The sequence below is a fragment of the Parasteatoda tepidariorum genome, chromosome 6, assembly GCF_043381705.1.
Source record: "Parasteatoda tepidariorum isolate YZ-2023 chromosome 6, CAS_Ptep_4.0, whole genome shotgun sequence".
Lineage (NCBI taxonomy): Eukaryota > Metazoa > Arthropoda > Arachnida > Araneae > Theridiidae > Parasteatoda > Parasteatoda tepidariorum.
The window spans coordinates 55,218,129-55,239,224 of record NC_092209.1 but is presented as its reverse complement, the minus strand read 5'-3'; the positions used below and the strand labels follow the sequence as shown (position 1 = coordinate 55,239,224).

At 31.8% G+C, this 21,096-nt stretch overlaps 1 protein-coding gene across 5 annotated transcripts in view; it reads right to left on the bottom strand.

Moving 5' to 3' along the window:
• Positions 1–653: 653 nt before the first annotated feature.
• Positions 654–21,096, bottom strand: part of LOC107436364 (serine-rich adhesin for platelets) — a 58,881-nt gene continuing 38,438 nt past the window's right edge. For all 5 annotated transcript variants that reach the window (XM_016048053.3, XM_043055307.2, XM_016048052.3 and 2 more), the window contains one exon: positions 654–12,159. In XM_016048053.3, coding sequence (XP_015903539.1) covers positions 3,799–12,150 — 8,352 coding nt within the window. In that variant the 5' untranslated portion in view covers positions 12,151–12,159 and the 3' untranslated portion in view covers positions 654–3,798. The remainder of the gene's footprint in view (positions 12,160–21,096) is intronic.

Sequence of the window (21,096 nt, the reverse complement as noted above, 5' to 3'; positions counted from 1 at the left end):
AGTGATTATTAATTTTTATAAAATGAAAGTTTCGTTCACAGTCAATACTTTATTCTTAAACCAAAGTTTAAAAATTAAATGGTATTATATTTAACTCGTATAGTGCACTAACTCTTTGCATTTACACCATGCTCTCCTAACTCGGGATTCATAACATATACACTAATTACCAGTCCAAAGTTTGGATAAAGTGTGAAAGGAAGTTGCCTAAAATACATTGCTAAATCCGCTCTGGATTCAGTTATTTCGACGTCCAACTATTCAATTGATAATTTAGATTTAATAGTGGATTAATATAATATTACTAATTATATATATATATATATATGAATGCGCGTGTTAGTAAATTAACATGTTTAAATTAAAGATGTCAAACAAATTATTCGGATTTTTCATCAACCGAATTGCACTCGTTCCCGACCGGTCTGGATAATCCGTGTTCTACAGTATAGGAACTAGTAACCTATAGCACGTACTTATAATTCCTCGCAACGACTCTGTATAAAACTATTACTATATCTATATTATATCTATACCATATTTATATTATTACCACATTTACGAAATTAACTTTAGATATTTGTGAGAAAATCGGATGCGACCTACTTTCTAAATACAAAATAAAGAGAAAGAAGAAAAAGACATAAATGAAGTAAATTATAAATGATAAAAATTTATTAATCCATCACATCTTTCTATCAAGGGAAACAACTTATAAATAATAGACAAAATTGTGAAATTCAAGCTCATATGTCTATGAATTTCTAGAAAGAATGAGCAGTAAGTGATTTATATAATAAAAATGTACAGGTACATTTCATGCAAAATACATAAGCAACAATTAAAATGCAATTCACATGAAATAAAATACAAACTTTGAACAAATAAATCAATTTAGAAAATAAGTATTTACCCATATACGAAACATAAATCTAGAAAACATCTTCAATGAAAAATAAAATTTGTATTATATTTTTAGTTAGTATAGGTGGATACTTATAAAATAAAAGGTTGGCAAAGTGCAAATAACGTTTTTCTGTTGCTGCAGAGTTATTTTTATACAGTCACGAATATATTAAACACAAAATTTGTAATTAAATAAAAACATCAATATCCAAATACACTATTTGTTGAAAATGACTATGAATTAAGACTAATTAAAATGATTATTAGCGGAAAAAAAGATTTTAAAAATATTCTTTTAGTTTTTGTTACGTAATATATTAAAGGAATACGAATAGAAAAAGTATGTTTCCACTACATATGAAATCTATATACAAGGTAAATCTAAACTTAGGAAACAAACTGACTGATATCACAAAGGTTTTAAAATAGTATTAGAAGTTAAAGTTTTGTGCCTGCATTGAAACAGCATTAACAGCCTTTAAAATACTTCATAACATGATTCATTACACAAATGCATATATATAGAATATATGTATAAAAAAATACATATTTCAAGGCACTGCAAGGAAATTTAAGGCACGATTGTTACAGTCAAAAATTTATTAACACTGAAATAAAAGGAGAGGAATACTTAAGGCTTTTATTAGTTTTCTAATGTACTCATTAGGAAATTGTAAAAGTTTTCTCGAATAAACTTTGAATTTCGGATATTAACCATTATCCTTAAAGTAAAAGTCCCTTTTCACTGTGCGTACATGCCCTGCGCAATAAGACTCTTAATTGGGATGTTTTTATTAATCAATTTATACTAGGCGTTATCTAAACGTAAAATTTCGATGTACATTGCCAAGCATTTATCTTAAGTAAATATTATAAAAGTTCGGACAAGCAATCATAGCTCAATAATTTAAAGGTCAAAATTAAGATCTGAGACAAAAAATCGTGATTTTTTTTTTTTCTTTTCCTTATTATATAATTCTATCCCAAAGTATATATAAAGTCGAAAAATTACATCCTAGTCAAAATTTTATGAACACTAAACTTAATAAATTTTATTTGCTAAAAATATTTTTTGAAGAGAACCGAATGCATAAAACGATAACTGATTTAAATAAATATGTTTTCAGTCAATTTAATTTTTTAAATTTGTTTTTAACTCAAATGTTTAAATTATTAACTTTTTCTTTTCTCTCACAACGTAAATCAAAAATACACATCTAGAAAATTCAATTCAATTAAAAAAATTTTTTAAAGATATTTCCGTATTAAATCGTACAAACTTACAATGCTTAGAAGCCAAAATTCGACTGACAGACACTTCGAACTTGAAATAAATTTTTTAAAGAAAACTAATGGCTTGAGTTTTTCGAGTTATTCCTTTACCCTCTTTTAAATTACTACTTTAGCGCATGATCCGACACGCACATCTTATTTTAAATAATCAATTACTTCCATACTTTTAACACTAATCCAATGATACACAGAAAAACAAATATGAACACATTTAAACACGCAAATAATAAAACATCAAAGACATACAAATCTTTGGCACACAAAATAAAAATAAATATTGTTTAAATTTTTTCAGAAAGTATTATATACATGAATGACAAGAGCACACTAAATGTAATGACAAGACTAATGAAAGACTGGCTTATGAAAATATCCCATGTATTTAACACATAAAATTTTTCTACGAAATTTTCAAATTTTGTATATAAGGCACATTATTAAAATTGAGGAGTTGAAAACTTGCTAGCTAGTTAAAAGTTTTAACTACGACAAAAGTTTAGAAATTAATTAAATAAGAAAAACATTTAGAAACAAGATACCTCAATTTTATTAAGTATTAAAACTCTACTCTATGTATTAAACACGTGAAAGGCACATTTCAAGATTTTTTATTGTAAGTTGAACTAATAGCTAATACGTTTACCAATCAATTTTTCGGAAAGCACTTATATACTCCAAATGATCCATTTAAAATATATTATTCTTTCTTTCTTGCGTTCCACACGGAAGCACGATTGCATACATAATTTATTTTAAAAATATTTCTAGTATGAAAAAGTTCTGTTTAGCATTAAAAACATTTTCAAACAAAAACAATAAAGAGTAATTTGAAGCATGTATGACTTGATTTACTTAAAAAGTAACTTTTTTCTAATCCCATTTTTGGAGGTAAGAAGAAAATAATTCATACATTTTAGAAGTATTAAGAAAAGCAAGTTTTGCCTTCAATTAGCTAGAGTTATAAAAGTATAAATAAGAAAAAGTGATTCGACAAAATATATCTAAGGAATAGCTATGTACAAAAGAAGAAAAAAAATTTTTTTTTCCTTAACTATAAAATTATATACATAGCTATTTCAAGAGAAGAATAACATATTTCAGTTCATTTTTTTCAATATACAACTAGTCTTACATACTAAGCTAAATTAAATTCTGTTTCGGCATTAAAGATCTAACTTTAATACTGTAAAAACGTTTTTAACCCGTAATAACTAAACTTAAATCAACTATTATGATGTATGAAATCAGTTGATTCATAGACAACAAATTCATAGCTATTTCTTAATTGCATTTATTAATGTCTAAAAAATGTCGCGTAGAATGAAAATACGAATTTTATAAGATTATAAATAAGTAAAAATATTAATTGGTTTTTGATGATGTTTAAATGAATGGTAACATCTAGTATTCCCAAATTTGGGCAAAAATCGGTAGTCTATGAAAATTTTTTTTAGTTATTCAGGATTAAAATAAATAATTAAGTTATTACTTCGACGATAATATATTAAATTATATGTACGGATCACAAAATTGAAGTTCCAGCTTCATATACAAAACAAAACTATTTATTAGCTGTAATATTTAATAGTTAATTCTTTTTTATTTAAACCTTTTTAATGGAAGCTCTTTACTGGGTTGCTTTTCATACTTCCTTTTCATTGGAGGCAAAGGTTTAGCACATTGTCGCGTAAAAGATGTTCGACTCTTTGGACTTTCGACTTCTTTCTTAGGCTTATTTTCGGTAATTTGTACTGAAGGTGTAGAGGGAGATTCTTCAGTTTCTAGTCCCTTTCTACTGTGAACAAGTTGCACATGTCGGTTCCTTTCTAAGCTCGCGGTAAATTTCTTTTTACAAATAGGACACACTTTTTGCAGAACTTTCTTTTTCACTACTGGTCGCTTTTCGGGAGAAGATACAAAGTCATCACTGTCAGAATGGTCATATGGTATCATACTTGAAGAAAACGAAGATTCACTATCACAATAGTTAGGAAACCTGGATCTTCTCAAACGCTTGACTTTGCCAAACTGGAAGTTTGACAAACTAGAAGTGGAGGGAAGACTAGAACTAGATAGGTCTTTAATCCCTGCTTGAGGAACATTATTACTGCTATCAGTCTTGGAATGGATAGCTGAAGCCTCGGAGGCCTTGTTGCGAAAACCTTTCCGTTTTGGGGGTGTTTTAAGCGATGATATGAGCTTGGTTGTATTGTTTTCAGGCGCAGAAGTACGTTTAGATCGTTTCGGAGATTCTGAAGTCACTAAACCATCGTTGTGAGACGTTTCTGAAACATTCGAGTCACTGAAACGTTTCTTCCTCCCTTTTACTGGCTTTGAATCAGGACAGGTATTTAAATTTGGAGCTGATTTTCTACCTCTTCCACGCTTTGGAATAGATGACGTGGAAAGAATTTGTTCCCTTTCAGCAACAGAAGCTCCACTTACTGTGTTTGGTTGAATATCACTTTTTGATTGTTCACAGGTGAAAGCATTGGAGTCATGACTGGAAGAGCGAGACAAATAGCTGTCCGGACTAACTTTGGCCTCAAGATCCTCCTCTTTTACTTCATTGTTTGAAGGTCCAGGAACTGGACATTTTGACGTCAAAAGTCTCATTTTGTGCGAAATCGTGTCTTTCAGTTTGCTCACTACTATTTTCTTCGGGCTACAACTATCTTTTTCATCTTCGTCAACATCGACGCCTTTGTCAGTTCTTTGATCGATTGAATCAGATGACGATTCTTCTTTAAGGCAAGGAATACTTAGCATTTCTTGACGCTTCGATACTGAAGACAGATCATTTTCAGCCGATTTTTTCTTCCTACCTCTTCCCTGACCATAAACAGGGAGATCTTGAAAGAGTGGAGGATTACTACTTTTGTTCTTTTGACGGTGAACAAGTTCTTTTTGATTGGAATTTGACGTGTTCGAAATAGGAGTTTCTGAAAAAATGCTTTCGTTCAAATTCATCTCATTAGAACGACTGTCATCTTCTGACTTGACAAGTTCGGTGGTATCGGAAATTTTTTCATTACTGTCTTTTAAACAGCTATTTTCTTTTGAAATTTTACCATCATCCTCTTTACTCACGTCTTCACTCGCATTAGTTGGATTTATTTGCTCACTTTCATCTATGCCTGACTTTTCAATAGTGTCCTGCACCTTCTCAGTTCTAACAGGACAGGATTTTTGGTTTGTAACAAAAGTCTCTTCTCCACTGATCGGAACAGCTGATGTGGAATTTTGATCAATACGAATAGCATTAACATTTTCCTCACTAAAATTCTCTTCGACCAACGCAGAGATTGACCCTTCATTGTTCAATTTACTTTGATCAACGTCTTTCTGATTATTTAAATAAATTTCCTCATTTGAGAGTAAGTGAACATTGGTCAAATGTCTAACTTGTTCGAAAAGTTTCAGAAATATTTTATGGCAGTGTGGACAAGTATATGTCTGAAGTTTCTTTTGCTCTGGTGGAACGATCTCTTTCTCAACATCACTTTTCTCAACTTCTTGGATCATTTGATTTTGCCTAATTTGATGACGAAGCAGGTTTAACATAGACTCTTCAACTTCTTCTTTCTTTGGCAAATGCTGCATGAAATATGAGGACGATGTTGAAGCTTGTTCTCTACTGCATCTGATCCCCGCTTTACTTCTACACTGCCTTGTGTGCCGACGAAAATTAGTTAAATATGCGAATTCCAACATGCAATAAGGGCATGCATGTTTCTTGGCTCCTTCGGATTCCCTTTTAACGACAACATTCGCTTCACCCTCGAGTTCTTTTTTAATATCTTTTTGATCTAAGCTAGCTAAAGAGTCATTTACTGTATCAGGGTCTAAAATTTGTGAAAGATTATCTTTGTTCAAAACAGATTCATCTTTCTGTTTAGCATCACTTTTGCTTGAAGAGGATTTACTTTCACTAGCATCCAATAGCTGATCATTTTGTTCTCGTCTAAATGCTCGTAAGTGAGAGACAGAGGTTGGAGTTGCTTCAAGTTGGATTGTTGATGAACATTCATCTTTTGAAGGTTCAGAGAGATCAAGTTCATTAGAGCTCTTTTTCTTCCCTTTCCTGCCTAAAGATAGTTTTGACTTCGTTTTCGGTACACTCTCATTTTCATCCGATGCATCAGCTTTGGATTTTGTTCCCTTATGCAAGTCTGTTGGTGTTTTAGTATTTTTAGAGTAAGTTTTAGAAACTTTATGAAGTAATGAAACTTCGCTTTCGAAACTTTTTTGAGCCTTTATTGGTGAAGGAACTGAAGCCATCACAACGGGCAAAGTTTTTGTTTCTTCTTTTTCATTTCGTTTAGGATAAATACCACTAAGGTTATCTACTTCTTTCTCTGCAATTTTTCCTACAGAACTTGAATCATTGAGATTTTTATTATCTCTCCTGGTACCACTAACGCCGGATTTGGGTGTTTCTTTATTGACCAGAGAAACATCTAACGAAGTTAAGCTATCATCCAAATTTACCGGTGTCGACATATGGGGAATAGAAAGAGTTGAAACTGTCTTTGCTAATTCGTTAATAGAAAAATTAGTGACACTTGGAATCTTTTTATTAAAACTAGCTCCACTAACATTTTTGATTAGGGAATCATGCACACTGAAATTGTCAGGCACATTGTTTGTAGTGTTGTTTTGGTTTAAATTTGGGAAATTGGAAGCGATGCATAATTGCTCGTTGACAGGTTGTTCTGTGGTTTTCATAGTTTCAGTGGGAAACAAAGGAAGAGGTTGAGAGACACCAAGTTTTCCACCTTCAGGCATGATTACTTTAAAGTTCAAGCTACCACTCAAACTGGTTTTAGAAATTTTGCCATCTTTTTCTTCAGTTGGGTCAGAAATTGAGAACTTGTCATCATCCATACATGACTGTTCATCGAAATTCTCTAAATTCTGCGTCACAGAGCTGACCAGCACTTCAAGGGTTGGACTATCTCTATCCTGCGAACTGGCAACTTCTGAATTGAGGCATTCATTTGAGAGAAACAAAACTGGAGCTTGTAGAACAGGAAGGGCTTCAGACTTGTTCTCAGCAGCTTGAATCGTTTTAAAGGAGTTAGTAGTAGTAAGACTGCATAACGATTTTGGGGAATTACATGAAATTTGATTAACCAAAGGAGCTTTTAGTTGAGCCGGTACTTCACCTGTGATGTTAATAGGTAGATTTGTTAAGGAATCTATAGATTTTATGCCAAGCTCAGAACTAAGAGCAGAAATTTCAGTCTTTTTCTTAGAGGCAGATTTAGTAACTGTAGTTTCAGTCTTTTCAATGACTTCAGCATTATTAGGCAATATTCTAGACTCTTTGTTCGTTGCAGAATTATTTATCACAGTTTGAGCCTTTTTATTCGTTTCAGAATTACTGACTTGAATCACCGACTTGTTATTAACTTCTAAATTACTAACTGGAGTGCCACACTTTTTATTAACATCAGAATTACTATACTGAATCTGTGAATTCTTACTAGTTTCAGAATTAAACACAGTTGCTTCAGAAATAGCTACAGTGCTTTCAGTTTTTTTACTGCTTTCTGAATTACTAATAAGGGGTTTCGTTTTCTTAATATCATTGCTACTAAATGTAACTTCGGTTTCAGACTTAGTGCCCGTATTACAAACAACTACTTTATCAGTTTCTGAATTGGTTAAGTTGTTCATCTTACTTGAATCATGTGACTGATTTGAAACCCTTGCATCAGTCACGGTTTCAGCATTCAATACACTGTCATTACTTTTGCTGTCCAAAGAAAATAATTGCTTGGCAATTGACTGTGACAGGCCTTTAATTTTGTTATTAATTGTCTCTTTAAGGTTATTATCAGTGTTTTTGACAGGGAGGATGACATCCAATTTACTTTGAACTATCTTTGACGGAGTTAGTTTTTTGCGACTTCTTTTAGAAACACTTAGAATATTGTCATCCGATTGCATGCACTTCGGTTCGTTAGACTCTGAAATATTTGAATCTGAAGAATTAGACTTGCCAGCAGATGCAGTAAGAATGGAAATGTTTTCATGAGAATCCAAATCACAACTACGTTTAGGATCTGTACATCTTGTAATGTTAATTAACTGAGTATTTGCCAGGGTTTCTTTTTTAGAAGAGAGGTTGTTAGCTTGTAGAGAAGGTTGGATCTTATTCAAGCAAACTGGATTATCAATTTTATAATTTTCAGTATTTCTGGAAGAAGCAGCTTTGTTAACTTCCAATGCAGAATCAAATATTTGAGGTTTGCTTTTTGTTATCTTTTTAAGAGCCTCATCTAGTGATTTCTTACTTTTCTTCATAAAGTTACTGTTACTTTTAGTTTGGTCTCTCTCTTTCTCTATTTCAGGGCTATTGCTAATACGTGAAACAACTATGCTTGAATTTTGTTCTAAATAAGTGGGATTAGACTGCATACTGATGCTTTTAACATTCTTACTTGGAGGGACAAGAATTTTTTTCTTCCCTTCCTCTAGTATTATACCTTTTATAACATTCAATTTATCTCCTGTTGTGTCTATTACTTTTTCATTTGTAACAATTTTGTTAGCTTTGTTTTGTCCATCAGTCAAATCACTATCTAATTTTGGTTTTACACCTGATACGTTTTTATTAGCTGTTATTTTTTCACAGGACAGATCTTTGCCAGGACAAATATTTTTCTCTCTTACATCTTTCTTGGCTATAATTTTTACAATTGTTGAGATTTTGCTATTGCTTATCTTTCCTTTGCTATCCCTTATCATCTTATCTTTATTTCTTACAATCTTTGAATCCTTATTAATTCCTGAGTTTTCGATAGCAACTTCTGTTACTTCTTTATTTGTCAACCTATCAATAGTCTCTTTCAATGCATCAATTGGAGACTTAGTTAAGTCCTTACTTACAGTGGATAGCAGTCTTGTATGCTTGTCAGGTGTAGCAGACAATACAGAAGACTTCTTAGAAATTGATAAATCCATAGCAGACTCAAAATTGGTACTATCAACTAGTTTAGAAACATGACAAGGCTGCGGAGATGACATATTTACCTTCAAGTCACCTGAATATTTAGAACTGATATTAGCAGGATGTTTGTTTTGTAAGTTGCCATTCTGAGTCCGTTGCTCTTTACTTAGCGCTGTACTATGAAATGAAGGCGTCAAATCTCGTTTGCAATGTTCTTTTTGTCTTAGATTTAAATCGGCGTTTCCCCGAAAACCAAAGTCATTAAATTCGGTTAACCTCTGTACTTTTTTCAACTTATCAGCTGAGCATTGATGGTTTTTCAACTGGGCTTGAGAAGGGAACTTTTTATTGCATGCAGAGCAGGGTGGTGTGGTTTCTTTCACAGATGCAAAAGGACCCTTACTTGATTTACCATTTTTAAAATTGAAATAATTTTTATCGTATTTAAACTTAGCTTTTTGAATACGAAAATCTTTATAACGTTTCCTTTCTCCTGATGGCAGCTGCTTAATTGTCAGATCAAGTCTATGCTTCATGGTATTCTTGATTCTTTTTCGTCGCATACGTTTTCTGAAATGTTTCTTCACAAAGTAAGATTCGTTGCCACCGCATCTAAGAATATGCTCATGCAAAAAGGATGTGCTGATTATCGTTTTGCATTTGGTACATTTAGAACTTGCTTGAGTTTTGAGCATTAAAGGGGAACTCTGAGAATCAGACGTTAATATTCCGTGAGGAGTAGGATTCACTTTTCGAGACATATCATAAGGGATGATGGGAGGTTTATTTTTGTCACTTTCTATTTTTACTAAAATAGATTGTGTATCAATTAATGGATGGTTGTTATAACAGTGTTCATCGAAGTCACAATCTGAATTAAATGGTTCTTTGCAGACTAAACACACATACACGAATAACTTTTTATTGTCAATCCATTTCTTCCGCTCTTCAACATTTCGTTTTTGAGCTTCTTTGATTTTAACTAAACATATGTGGCAGAAACACCTGGTATCAGATTGCTTGGAAAAGTACATATCATTGTTCAGAACATTCAATCTGAACTCATTTTTGAACTCAGAGAGACTTACAGAATTTTCAGAGATTAATGTTTTGTTTGGACAATCATCAACCTTATTCAAACCAGTAGCGATAAAAATTTCTGGAGGTCTAACTTTTTCTGGAGTTTTAGAAGTCACAATGCTGCTAGAACATGGTTTCCCAAACTGGTCACAAAAATTTAAATTCCAGGATTCGGGATCAGAGAGAATTCTCTTATTGCACGAACTGTCTTCACTTAAACGGAGTTGACTAATTGTGCCATCAACATAATGAAGCAGATTGTCAGCAATATTATGTGAAACATTCATATAAAAACGAAGTTGCTCTTCTTCGATCTCTTTTTTGGTTGGCTTTTTGGACAATGTTTTCACTTTTATTGTTTTTTTCACTTTTCTTTTATAAGTTGTACGCTTTTTGTGAGCTATGTTTTTGTGTCTCAACATAGCTCTCACATCTGGGAATGCCTTTTTGCACAAATTACAAACACAGGATGACTGGCAGTTTTGAGATGGCTTAACAACAAAGCTCTTTGTTTCTGCATTATTTTTAATTTCTGGTACCGAACTTTTGGGTACTACAACGTTAACTTGAGATTCTTTCAGGTGGTTTTGAAGACTTTTCGTTTTAGGACTTAATTTAACAGGAGAAGCAGTTTTGGACACTAATTCTTTCTTCTCGCCATGTCTTTCTACCATGTGAGCTTGTAGTAAAGATTTTGTTGCATATATTTTTGCAATTCCATATTTAGGACACTTATCACATCTATAATATAAATCCATATGTAATTTTCGTATATGAATGTTCAAATCTTTTTTTGCTTGAGATGAAAACTCACAGTGTTTGCACTTAAAACTCTGAGAACCATCGTGCAAGTTTTCGTGTCTCTTCCTATTGGCAATATTAGAAAACTCTTTATTGCAGTACTTACAAAATTTACCGTTTCCGTGTATACTAAGATGATATTCATAGTCCGCGGAGGATTGGAAAGTTACTTTGCATTTTTTGCAGTGGTTCGCCACATCTTCGTTAATGTGGGAACAAACTTTGACGTGATCGCACAGTTTTGCTTTTGTTTCAAATATTTCTTTACAAATCTTACATATGAATTCCTCTTTCTTTGGATGAAAGACAGTAGCGTAGTGGTTCTTCAACTCAGTTTCCAGGTCATATTTGACCTTGTGAAACGAGCATTTATAAAGACCAGGTTTTCCATCATTGTTTTCAAAGCTACTTCCACTGGTTTTAAGTCTCTTACGGTTTGGAGGGACGGCGACATCTTTCTTTTTCTCCCTGCGATCACCGTTAACGTTTATTTTACAGTTGGCTAAATCAGCTTCCGATATATATTCTGCATTTATGTGAATTCGAAGATAGTGACGTTTGAGACTAAACATGTACTTGTAGAGTTTCTCACAGATGTTGCACTTAAAAGGTTTTTCTCCTTTTCCATCGCACCATCGAGATCTGTTCATAGGAAATTTGAAATAGTCTCTTTTTTGTACATTTGCACCTTGAAGTTGCCTTTTAAGACCATTTTTCGAATATTTTTTGCTTTCAAGTTTATTATTTACAACAACAGGTTCCTGAGATGAACCAGGGATACCTGAGATGTTAGATTTCACGCTGGTCTTGCTTGTGATTGTTAAATTTGATTTTTGATATTTCTTTGATGTCTTTCCTAATTTTTGGGCTTTGTCAGTAGTTGACTTCTGGGACGATTTAGCGTTCAAATTAGCAGTTTTTCCCTCCGCGGAAGAATCGAGAATATTTGGAGAAATTGGGGGTGAATTCACTTTAATTCCCAGAGATTCATTAGTTTCCACGAATCCATTAGGAATAAAAAAAGCTTCATTTTGACATTTCTCCTTGTAAGATGTGGTGATAACATCTTTCAATTCATCTGGAGCAGGAGCAGGCTTTATAACCACATCCATGTTTAAATTCTAAAAAAGAAAAGAAAAATTATTAGCTATAAATGTATATTCCCCCAAATATAGCAAAACAATATAGCAGTTTAATTTCAGATTTGAAAAAAAAATGAAAGAAGATTATTAAAATTCCGATTAATTAAATGCAAACAGCTATAACTCGTATATAAGCTCGTAACTCAAAAAATAGTAAAAACACAAACGATGTTTGACATATAGAGCATGTCATCATGCCAGCATGATATACATTTTACAATAAGGCTAGATAGAAACTCAAAACCTAAAAATCGCTTACATAAATTATTTAATTAGTCAAAAACTATTAAAGCAAATAAAAACGCCGATATAAAATCAGAAATTACATTAGTTATATACTGGCTGTTAAAATGTAAGAAATTTGAGTAAAACAGAAGCAGTTAACAAAGATAAGAATAAAACGCTTAGGGTAGGGGTGCACAGCTTGCAGCCCGCCAACTCTCGATGTGCGGCCCGCGGAAGCAACCTGAACAAATGGGAAAAAAAATTAATAATAATAATAATCCAATTTCTTTTAAATACATCACTTTTTGACGTGCTTTATTTATGCCTATTTTATCGTAAATATAAAGGGATTTAAATAGTTTTTCGGTAGTTAATAATACGCTTTTCCCCGTGATTTAAAAAATCCAGCTATTTTCATTACTACGCAAGCTAGATTTGAATCGCGCATTAAGAAAAATCCCTTCTTACGTGCTTTATGCCAATTTTCACAAAAATAGTTTCTTCGAACATTTTTTTCTTCTTTTGGTCGTTAATTCTTCTTGAAATTTAAAATTCACACATCGTGATTCGCACCCCCTTAATCTAAAATCATCCATCGCAATTCGAATACACTTGATTCACAGATCACGATTCGTATTTCGGCGATTAAAAAATCATACGTTGTTACTCTTCTCGCAATTAAAAAATTATACACCGCGATTCATATTCACGTGATTTAAAAACCACATATCGCGATTCATATTCACACGTTTTAAAAATCATACATTGTGAATCTTCTCGCAATTTAAAAATCACGCATCTCGATTCGTATTCATGCGATTTAAGAACCACACATAGCAATTCGTATTCAAGTGATTTAAAAATAACACATCGTTATTCGTATTCACGCGATTTAAAAATCAGGAAAGGAAGAGCGCCATCTGGAAAAAATTCTCAAACTAATTAAGTTATTTGTCCTAAGTTTAATACTGCCCACAACAACAGCTTCTGTCGAAAGACTGTTTTCCAAAATGAACTGGGCATGTTCGAAATTAAGGAACAGTCTTTAAATAAAATCATTAAATTTTCATTTAATTGCCCGAAAAAGCTATCACATGATCAAGTAGATAAGACTATCACAAAATTTAAAAATTTTGCAATTTGCAGGATAACCATTAAGAAATTTTTTAAACCATTTTCTACCTACGTAGGCCATTTTATATCATTCATGATATGCTGGGAAATGATTTGTATGTCATTAAATTTTAACTGTAAAAAAATGGAATCACGATAAATATCATAATGTAATTTATATTTTAATTCTAAATAGAGTTATGTTAAAAAAGTATTGATCATAGAGTTTTTAACAAGTTTCTTTTGATTATTAAGGAAAATAATTCCTTCAAAATTAATATTTTCTTTCTTTTTCCTTCCTCTCTCAGCCCCTGCCTCTTATAATTTATTTAAAATAAATGTTTAAAAGCTGAAGTATATTCCTTACTAAATGTTGAATAGAATATCATTTTTGTATTATGTAATGTGGTAAAAAAACAAGAATTTTCCCATTGTTTTCAATTATTTCAATTATCTAAATTTTTTTCTGATCAATTGATCCTGATTCAGTTTTATTTTCTAAGTAATCAGTTTTGCAGTTTCTAATTTTACACATTTAAAAGTATTTTAATTTTATGCCAATATATTACAAGGTTAACTAATAAACAGAATTTAATGCTTAGAGCACAATGATGTTCACATAACAATTACTTTTTCCTACAATTACAACCTACAAAAAATACATCGTTATTTTTTTAAAAAGTTCATATACTTTCTCAATGATCTACTAATATCATCAAATTTCTCAAAAGAAACATCAAAATTAGTTTCCAAACTTCGCACAATTAACAAACTATTGCAGAAAAACTATTATTTAAAAGTTATGCTAATAAATTCCAAGTATAGGCTGGTTTTCTGTGTAGGTTAGACATCTAATTAGTTTGAACCGATTTTTGAACCATCTTAGGAGTTAAACTATAAAGAAAACTCTGCAGTTACATTTTCTATGAAAAGTTATTAGTTAGTTTAGTTTGAGGTTATTTCTATGAAAAGTTAAATTAGCTTTTAAATTTTGTTCCACTTACAAATTATTGCTGCAAAAACATTAGAAGCTCAAAAAGTAATTCATTGGGCTTTACTATTTAAAACAAATGGTCCGAAATGAACCCTGCGCTTGACAAGTCGGCTGAATTTTTGCAGACTCTGATGTGCTTGGCAAGCTGCGGGTCGTCACGTTGCTCCGAAACCAAGTCAGTCACAGCAGCAAGGGACTCAACTCCTGAAATGTTTTCGTCAGGAACAGGATTTCATGATAGGCAATCTGCATCAGCATGCTTCCTTCCACTTTTATAAATAATAGAGACGTCGTATTCTTGAAGCCTCAAAGCCCATCTTGCTAGTCGACCAGATGGATCTCGTAAATTGGCTAACCAACATAGAGAGTGGTGATCAGTAATAATTTTGAAGAACTTCCCAAAGAGGTATGGGCGGAATTTCCCTATTGCCCATATAGCTGCCAGACATTCACGTTCAGTGGTCGAATAATTTCTCTCGGCTTTAGATAGGGTCCTCGAAGCATATGCGATGACTCTTTCTTCTTCGTCTTGTTGCTGGACCAGCACGGCTCCTATACCATATCCACTGGCGTCGGTATGCAGTTCGGTGGGTGCGTTTTCATCGAATAATGCCAATACAGGTTGTGAAGTCAGCGCCGATTTGAGGTCATTAAATGCATCTATGTGGGCCTGATCCCAGCAGAATCTTGAGTCTCCCTTTAAAAGTTCTTGAAGGGGTTTAGCACGGAAACAAAATTTTGGGATGAATCGTCTGTAGTAAGAACACAGACCCAGAAAACTTCTGACATCATGCACAGTCTTCGGTGTAGGGAAATTTTGTACAGCTGTGACTTTATCTGGATCAGGTTTTACTCCTCGTCCGGATACAAGATGCCCAAGTATTTTGATTTCGTTAGCGCCAAATTGGCACTTTTTGGGATTTAAAGTAAGTCCGGCTTCTTGAATGCAGGATAGCACGCAGCGTAACCGCCGAAGGTGTTCGGGAAATGTGTGCGAATACACAACTATATCGTCTAAATAACAAAGGCACATTTTCCATTTTAGGTGACGTAATAAGTTATCCATAGTTCTCTCGAACGTTGCAGGAGCATTACATAATCCGAAAGGCATTACCTGGAATTCATATAGCCCTTCACTAGTGACGAACGCTGTTTTTTCTCGATCAGCCTCGTCCACTTCTATTTGCAAATAACCAGAGTGCAGATCCATCGATGTAAAGTATTGGGCCCCTTTAAGACAGTCTAGAGTATCGTCTATTCTGGGCAAACGATAAACGTCTTTTTTGGTGACCTTGTTGAGGCGACGATAATCAACGCAAAATCGCCAGCTTCCATCTTTCTTACAAACTAGCACAACCGGAGACGACCACGGACTCTCTGATGGTCGAATGATGTCCCGTTTCAGCATTTTGTCAACTTCGTCATTGATTATGCGTCGCTCTGTAGGATATACTCGATGGCTCTAGATACTCTGTAAGGCATATTTTTTCAGTTCTCCACAACAGGAAAAAAAAAAAACGTGGGTAACAATTAACGTTGGAATATAAAAAAAAATAATAATAAAATACACTGATCAGAAATGATTTAAAAAACGGTGCGATTTCGCGAAAGCTTAAACATATTCAAATAATATGCAAGGAATGAAATAAAAACATGGAATAAATTAAATGAAAAACAATGCTTTCACTGCAATTTGATGGACAAGAGAAAAAAAAAACTACTACATCATTTTCTAAAAAGCGATCGGTCATAATAAGGTCGACGCATAATTGCCGAGTTTCTTTTCCAAAGGATGACCAAACGACTGAAGCAAGATTATAAGTCAGAAAAGGGGTGTGATTCGTAGATGTTCTCTAAATTTTATCGTATGCTTGTGATTTTTAAGAATTATTAAGTTATCATTATTAAATAAAATAAAAAGATGAAATAAGCATTCCAAAACGTTTAGGCAAGATTTGAAGCGCATACCCAAAACTTATACAAGCAAAAATTATTGAATAACCTCGAATTTATATGACGAAGTTCACAACTTATCTATACATAATAATAAACGCGCCTGTGTGTGTGTCTGTCTGTAATCACAATATATCGCCCCAGAAGCCTCGCCCAGGCACGAAACTCGGCACATAATTGTGTTTTGACATAATGAAGAAGTATTTTTTTTCTTTTTCAAAAATTTGGATTAGTTCTTTAGTTATCAGTCATTTTGTAAGAAAATCTATGCTTTTTCGTCTTCCATATTCGAAAAACTATTAAAAAATGCACATATTTTTCTCCACTCTTATAAAGGTATGCTAATGCGAACATTACAATTGAAATATTAATTTTCGACAACTTGAACCAATAATATACGAAGGAATTAATAATTTAATTGTAAGGTTCGCATTAGTTTACATTTATCAAAGTGGAGAAAAGTTTAACTTGGGTATTAAAAATGTGGCAACATATTCGATGCGTAAATAGAACGCTTCGCTTTGATATATTTGTCGCTGTTCATAATTGGGTACAACATAAAAAAAACTCAATTACTTCCACTTAGTAGGAATAACATTTACCATGACGCAATGCTAAATTCTATGCCACTATCCACCAGAAACTCTGAATNTTTTTTGAAAGTTAACTTAGAAATAACAAACCAAACGATGTTAAATAACAAACCAAACGATGTTAACAAAATGACGTAGAAAGCGCAACTAGATCAAAATTATACAAGCACAACTAGATCAAATTATAATACCTGAGTGCTTGACGTAACAGATATAGAAATAGAATTTGATACCATAAAAAATTATATAGAAATAGAAATTGATACCATAAAAAGTTTATTCGTTTTCGTGTTCTTTTCATGTATTTAGCATTTTAGTTCTTTTTTCTTAAGTGTTGTAGCCATATAATATGTAAAATAGGAATTTAATTGCTTTTGAAGGAACGATCACACTTACTTTGGATCTCTTTGGTTTTTCTGTTCTTTATTTTAACAGTTTTTATTAAATGTAATTAGTTATTTTCAGAAAGTTTCAGTTTGCAGGTAAGCACTTAGATTTTATTGAAGTTTCATGATTTGCTTTCATAGTAATTGTTGTTCTAAAGTATTAGTTGACTTCTTAAGAACCCGATTACTGACATAGCAGAACCACCTTCCAAACAACTTTGTATTTTGTCAAAGAAAAAGACATTAAGAGATTCTCAAAGAAGAAGACGGGCCAAAGAAACGTCTGTGGAACGTCAAAGAAGGATGGAACATGACCGAATTTCGACAAGCAATTCTAGAGCCAAGAAGTATCAGAGAAACGTCAAAGAAGATTAGAAGAGGTTTTCAGCTGTTGGCCAATGATGATTTCGAAAGCAACTTTTGTATGCTTTTACAATTTCTGAGGCCTTTAAAAAAAAAAAAAAAGTATCCACCTGATAGTTATATTATAGGTTAGGTTACCATAAGCCTTAGGTTACCATAGCAAAATTACATCTTCAAACATCCTCAAGAGCTACAACACATCTGCAGCAGAACTGGATATGAAGACAAAATTGCAGGACAGGAACACTTAAATTGTCCACTAATCTTCAGATTTCCTGCTATGTTTTAAAAAACTTTAATTGTGAAAACCTTTAGCGTGGCGGACAGCTGGCCGCTTTTGGCGGCTTGTTTAAAATAAAACTATAATCTTTAAAAGGATTGACTGCAATATGATTTTATTAATTCATATTTTTAGCTCGGATTTTTTATTTTCAACAAACAATATGCAAAATTGAAATATAAAATAAAATAAATAAAATAGAAAATTTTAGTTTCAATACTGATTCAACAAGAATTCATTCTGCTAAGGAAAATGGGAAGATAAAGAAACTGTCGCTAACTCCTTTTCATCCGAAAAAAATTTCGGATTTTACTTTTTGAACTACTAGCTTTCACTACTTTTCATGTTGAGAAGTCCAGTTTTTATTCCTCTTCTAGTAAAATTAATTTTAATTCAGATGTTTCTTTTAAAATCCAGCGTTCATCGAAATTCTTAACACTAAATAATAATAATAAAATAAAACAGGAATATTAGGACCGCTAAAAAAACAGGAAAAATAAAGACATATATATATATTTCTTTTAAAAAAAATCAGAAACAGGACAACAACGAAGCCTGCCCAATTTCTTTGTAAACTGATGCTGAAAATGGCGTATTTTTTTAACAGTTAAAATTTTAACTCTTATCTTAGTTATTCAATTAATATGTCCCACACTGTTTTGATAAAAAATGTTTTTACTTTGATTGCAAAATTAAAGCGCTGACCTCAACATATTATTCATTACAGAGAATATGAATGCACTCTTTTTATATTTCAACATTGAAAAAAAATGGTTAGAGCATCTGCTTACGAATAATGTAAAACATACAGATAGCTAATGGATTATGTATTTCTGTGCAGTAGTTGTAAAATGCTTAAAATATGAAAGAACAATGGTTATATATAAAAATAATTGAAACATTTTTTTATGAAAATGAAGAATAAACCAACATTATAACATTATACAATGAAGAACAACCGCTTTATATGTTACATACAGTTATTTTAAGATAATTTTTTTTTAAAAAAAGGTGAATGTAGATTTAGCTGTAGTAACTGAATGCAGACTTAGCTCAGATTTTAACATTAAACTATAGACAACATCAGCTTAAAAGAAGAAATTCAACAAAACAACAAATATTTAAAGACATCTACTAAAATGCATTATTTTAAGAAAGTTTTAAAATTCATTATTTTAAGAAAGTTTTAAGATGCATTACTTTAAGAAAGTTTTAAATAATAAATTTGAATGTAGAGTTGACAAATATTTTAAGATTAAGGAACAACAACTTTAAAAGCTAAATTTATATAATAAAAGCTATTTTAAAAAAATGCGATTGAAGAATTTGTCAATATTTTAACACTAAACATCAGGTAATATCAACTTTTAGAAAATGATTTCATGCAGCAGAATCTCTATACCCATAATGTTAAAAAAAATACAATTTTCTAAAAATTGGCAACACACACGAGCTGGACGAGCTGGAAATTTTTCCGAGAAATAAGATTATTTTATCAAAAATTTAACAATAGCTTTTTTTTCTTTTTAAAGAATAAATAGCGTTCAAGCCAGTATGGCGAAAATTGTCGCCAAATTTTCTACAAATGTCGTTAAATCATACGCATGGGCGACAAATTTGTAAAATATATGTAATAGATTATTTCACAAATATATATTTTAAATAATATGTAATATTATTTCCCAAATTTGAATTATGTTTGGAATTTACAAAATAGTTTTTTGCATCGAATTCCATTTATTTAAAAATAATATTGCACTAATTTTATTTTTCTACACGTGGATAGGACTTGAAATGTCTATAATTCAAATGAGTGGTATTCAGAAGGACTAACTGAAAGTGTATGATGCAAAAAATTTTAAATTTAAATGTTGATATCTCAAATTTGCATTTTGTACTGTGCTCCCTCCGCACTCAAGTACTGACAGTATAAATGCTTATCAATAAAATAATTTTTTTTCTCTCTTTTAGAAAAGACTTTTTTTTTTAATTTTATCATTTTTGGATAATTAATTTTTTTAGTTCTTATTTTCTCTGTTTTCATCATTTATTTGGTGTCAACATTTTAATCTCTATGTTGAATCTATTTACTAATATTAATTTATCTTTTTTTTCAATTATTTATTAATGAATACTAATCTTTAATCATTATGGGTAAATGAACCTAATTAGCTTTATGGTGTTATCGATGTCAATTAATAACTTTGTAGCGCAACATAACATGAATATATTAAGTTCGATTAGTTTTTTCCACGTTTGTCTACCATATTAAGTTTTTAGACAACTAAATGAATACTTAGGTGGTCCTATTGAAACACTAAATTTTCATTGCTGGTGAATCCTATTGATTGGGATATTTTTAAGGGAAAAAAAAACAATTTTGTAAATAAATTTCTTTTCAAATAAGTATATGGCCAAAAATTAATGTAAATAATTTAAAAAATATGCATAACAAAATTAAGGTATATTAGAGCAGTAGCTTTAGAAAAATTTTTCCTTTTCTATTGAAATTAGCAGTTTTGAGAAAACGCCCACTAAAGGAACTATTAATATTAACGAGCGGCACAAAGTGTTTTTGAAAAAGCCTAAAACTACTTCGAATGCAACTAGACTTTAAAGCAATTTTTAGATCTTTATCCAAAAGTAAAAATTAAAGCACGTAATTTATGATTAAAAAAATATATATGAAATGAACCCTTTGAGGAGAAATTAATCTATACATAATAATAAAAGCGGCTGTGTGTGTGTGTGTCTGTCTGTCTGTAATCACAATATATCGCCCCAGAAGCCTCGCCAAGGCACGAAACTCGGCACATAATTGTGTTTTGACATAATGAAGAAGTATTTTTTTTCTTTTTCAAAAATTTTGATTAGTTATTTAGTTATCAGTCATTTTGTAAGTCTATGCTTTTCGTCTGCTTTTTCGTCTTCAAAGAGCCATATTCAAAAAACTATTAAAAAATGCATATACTTTTCCCCACTCTTATAAATGTATGCTAATGCGAACCT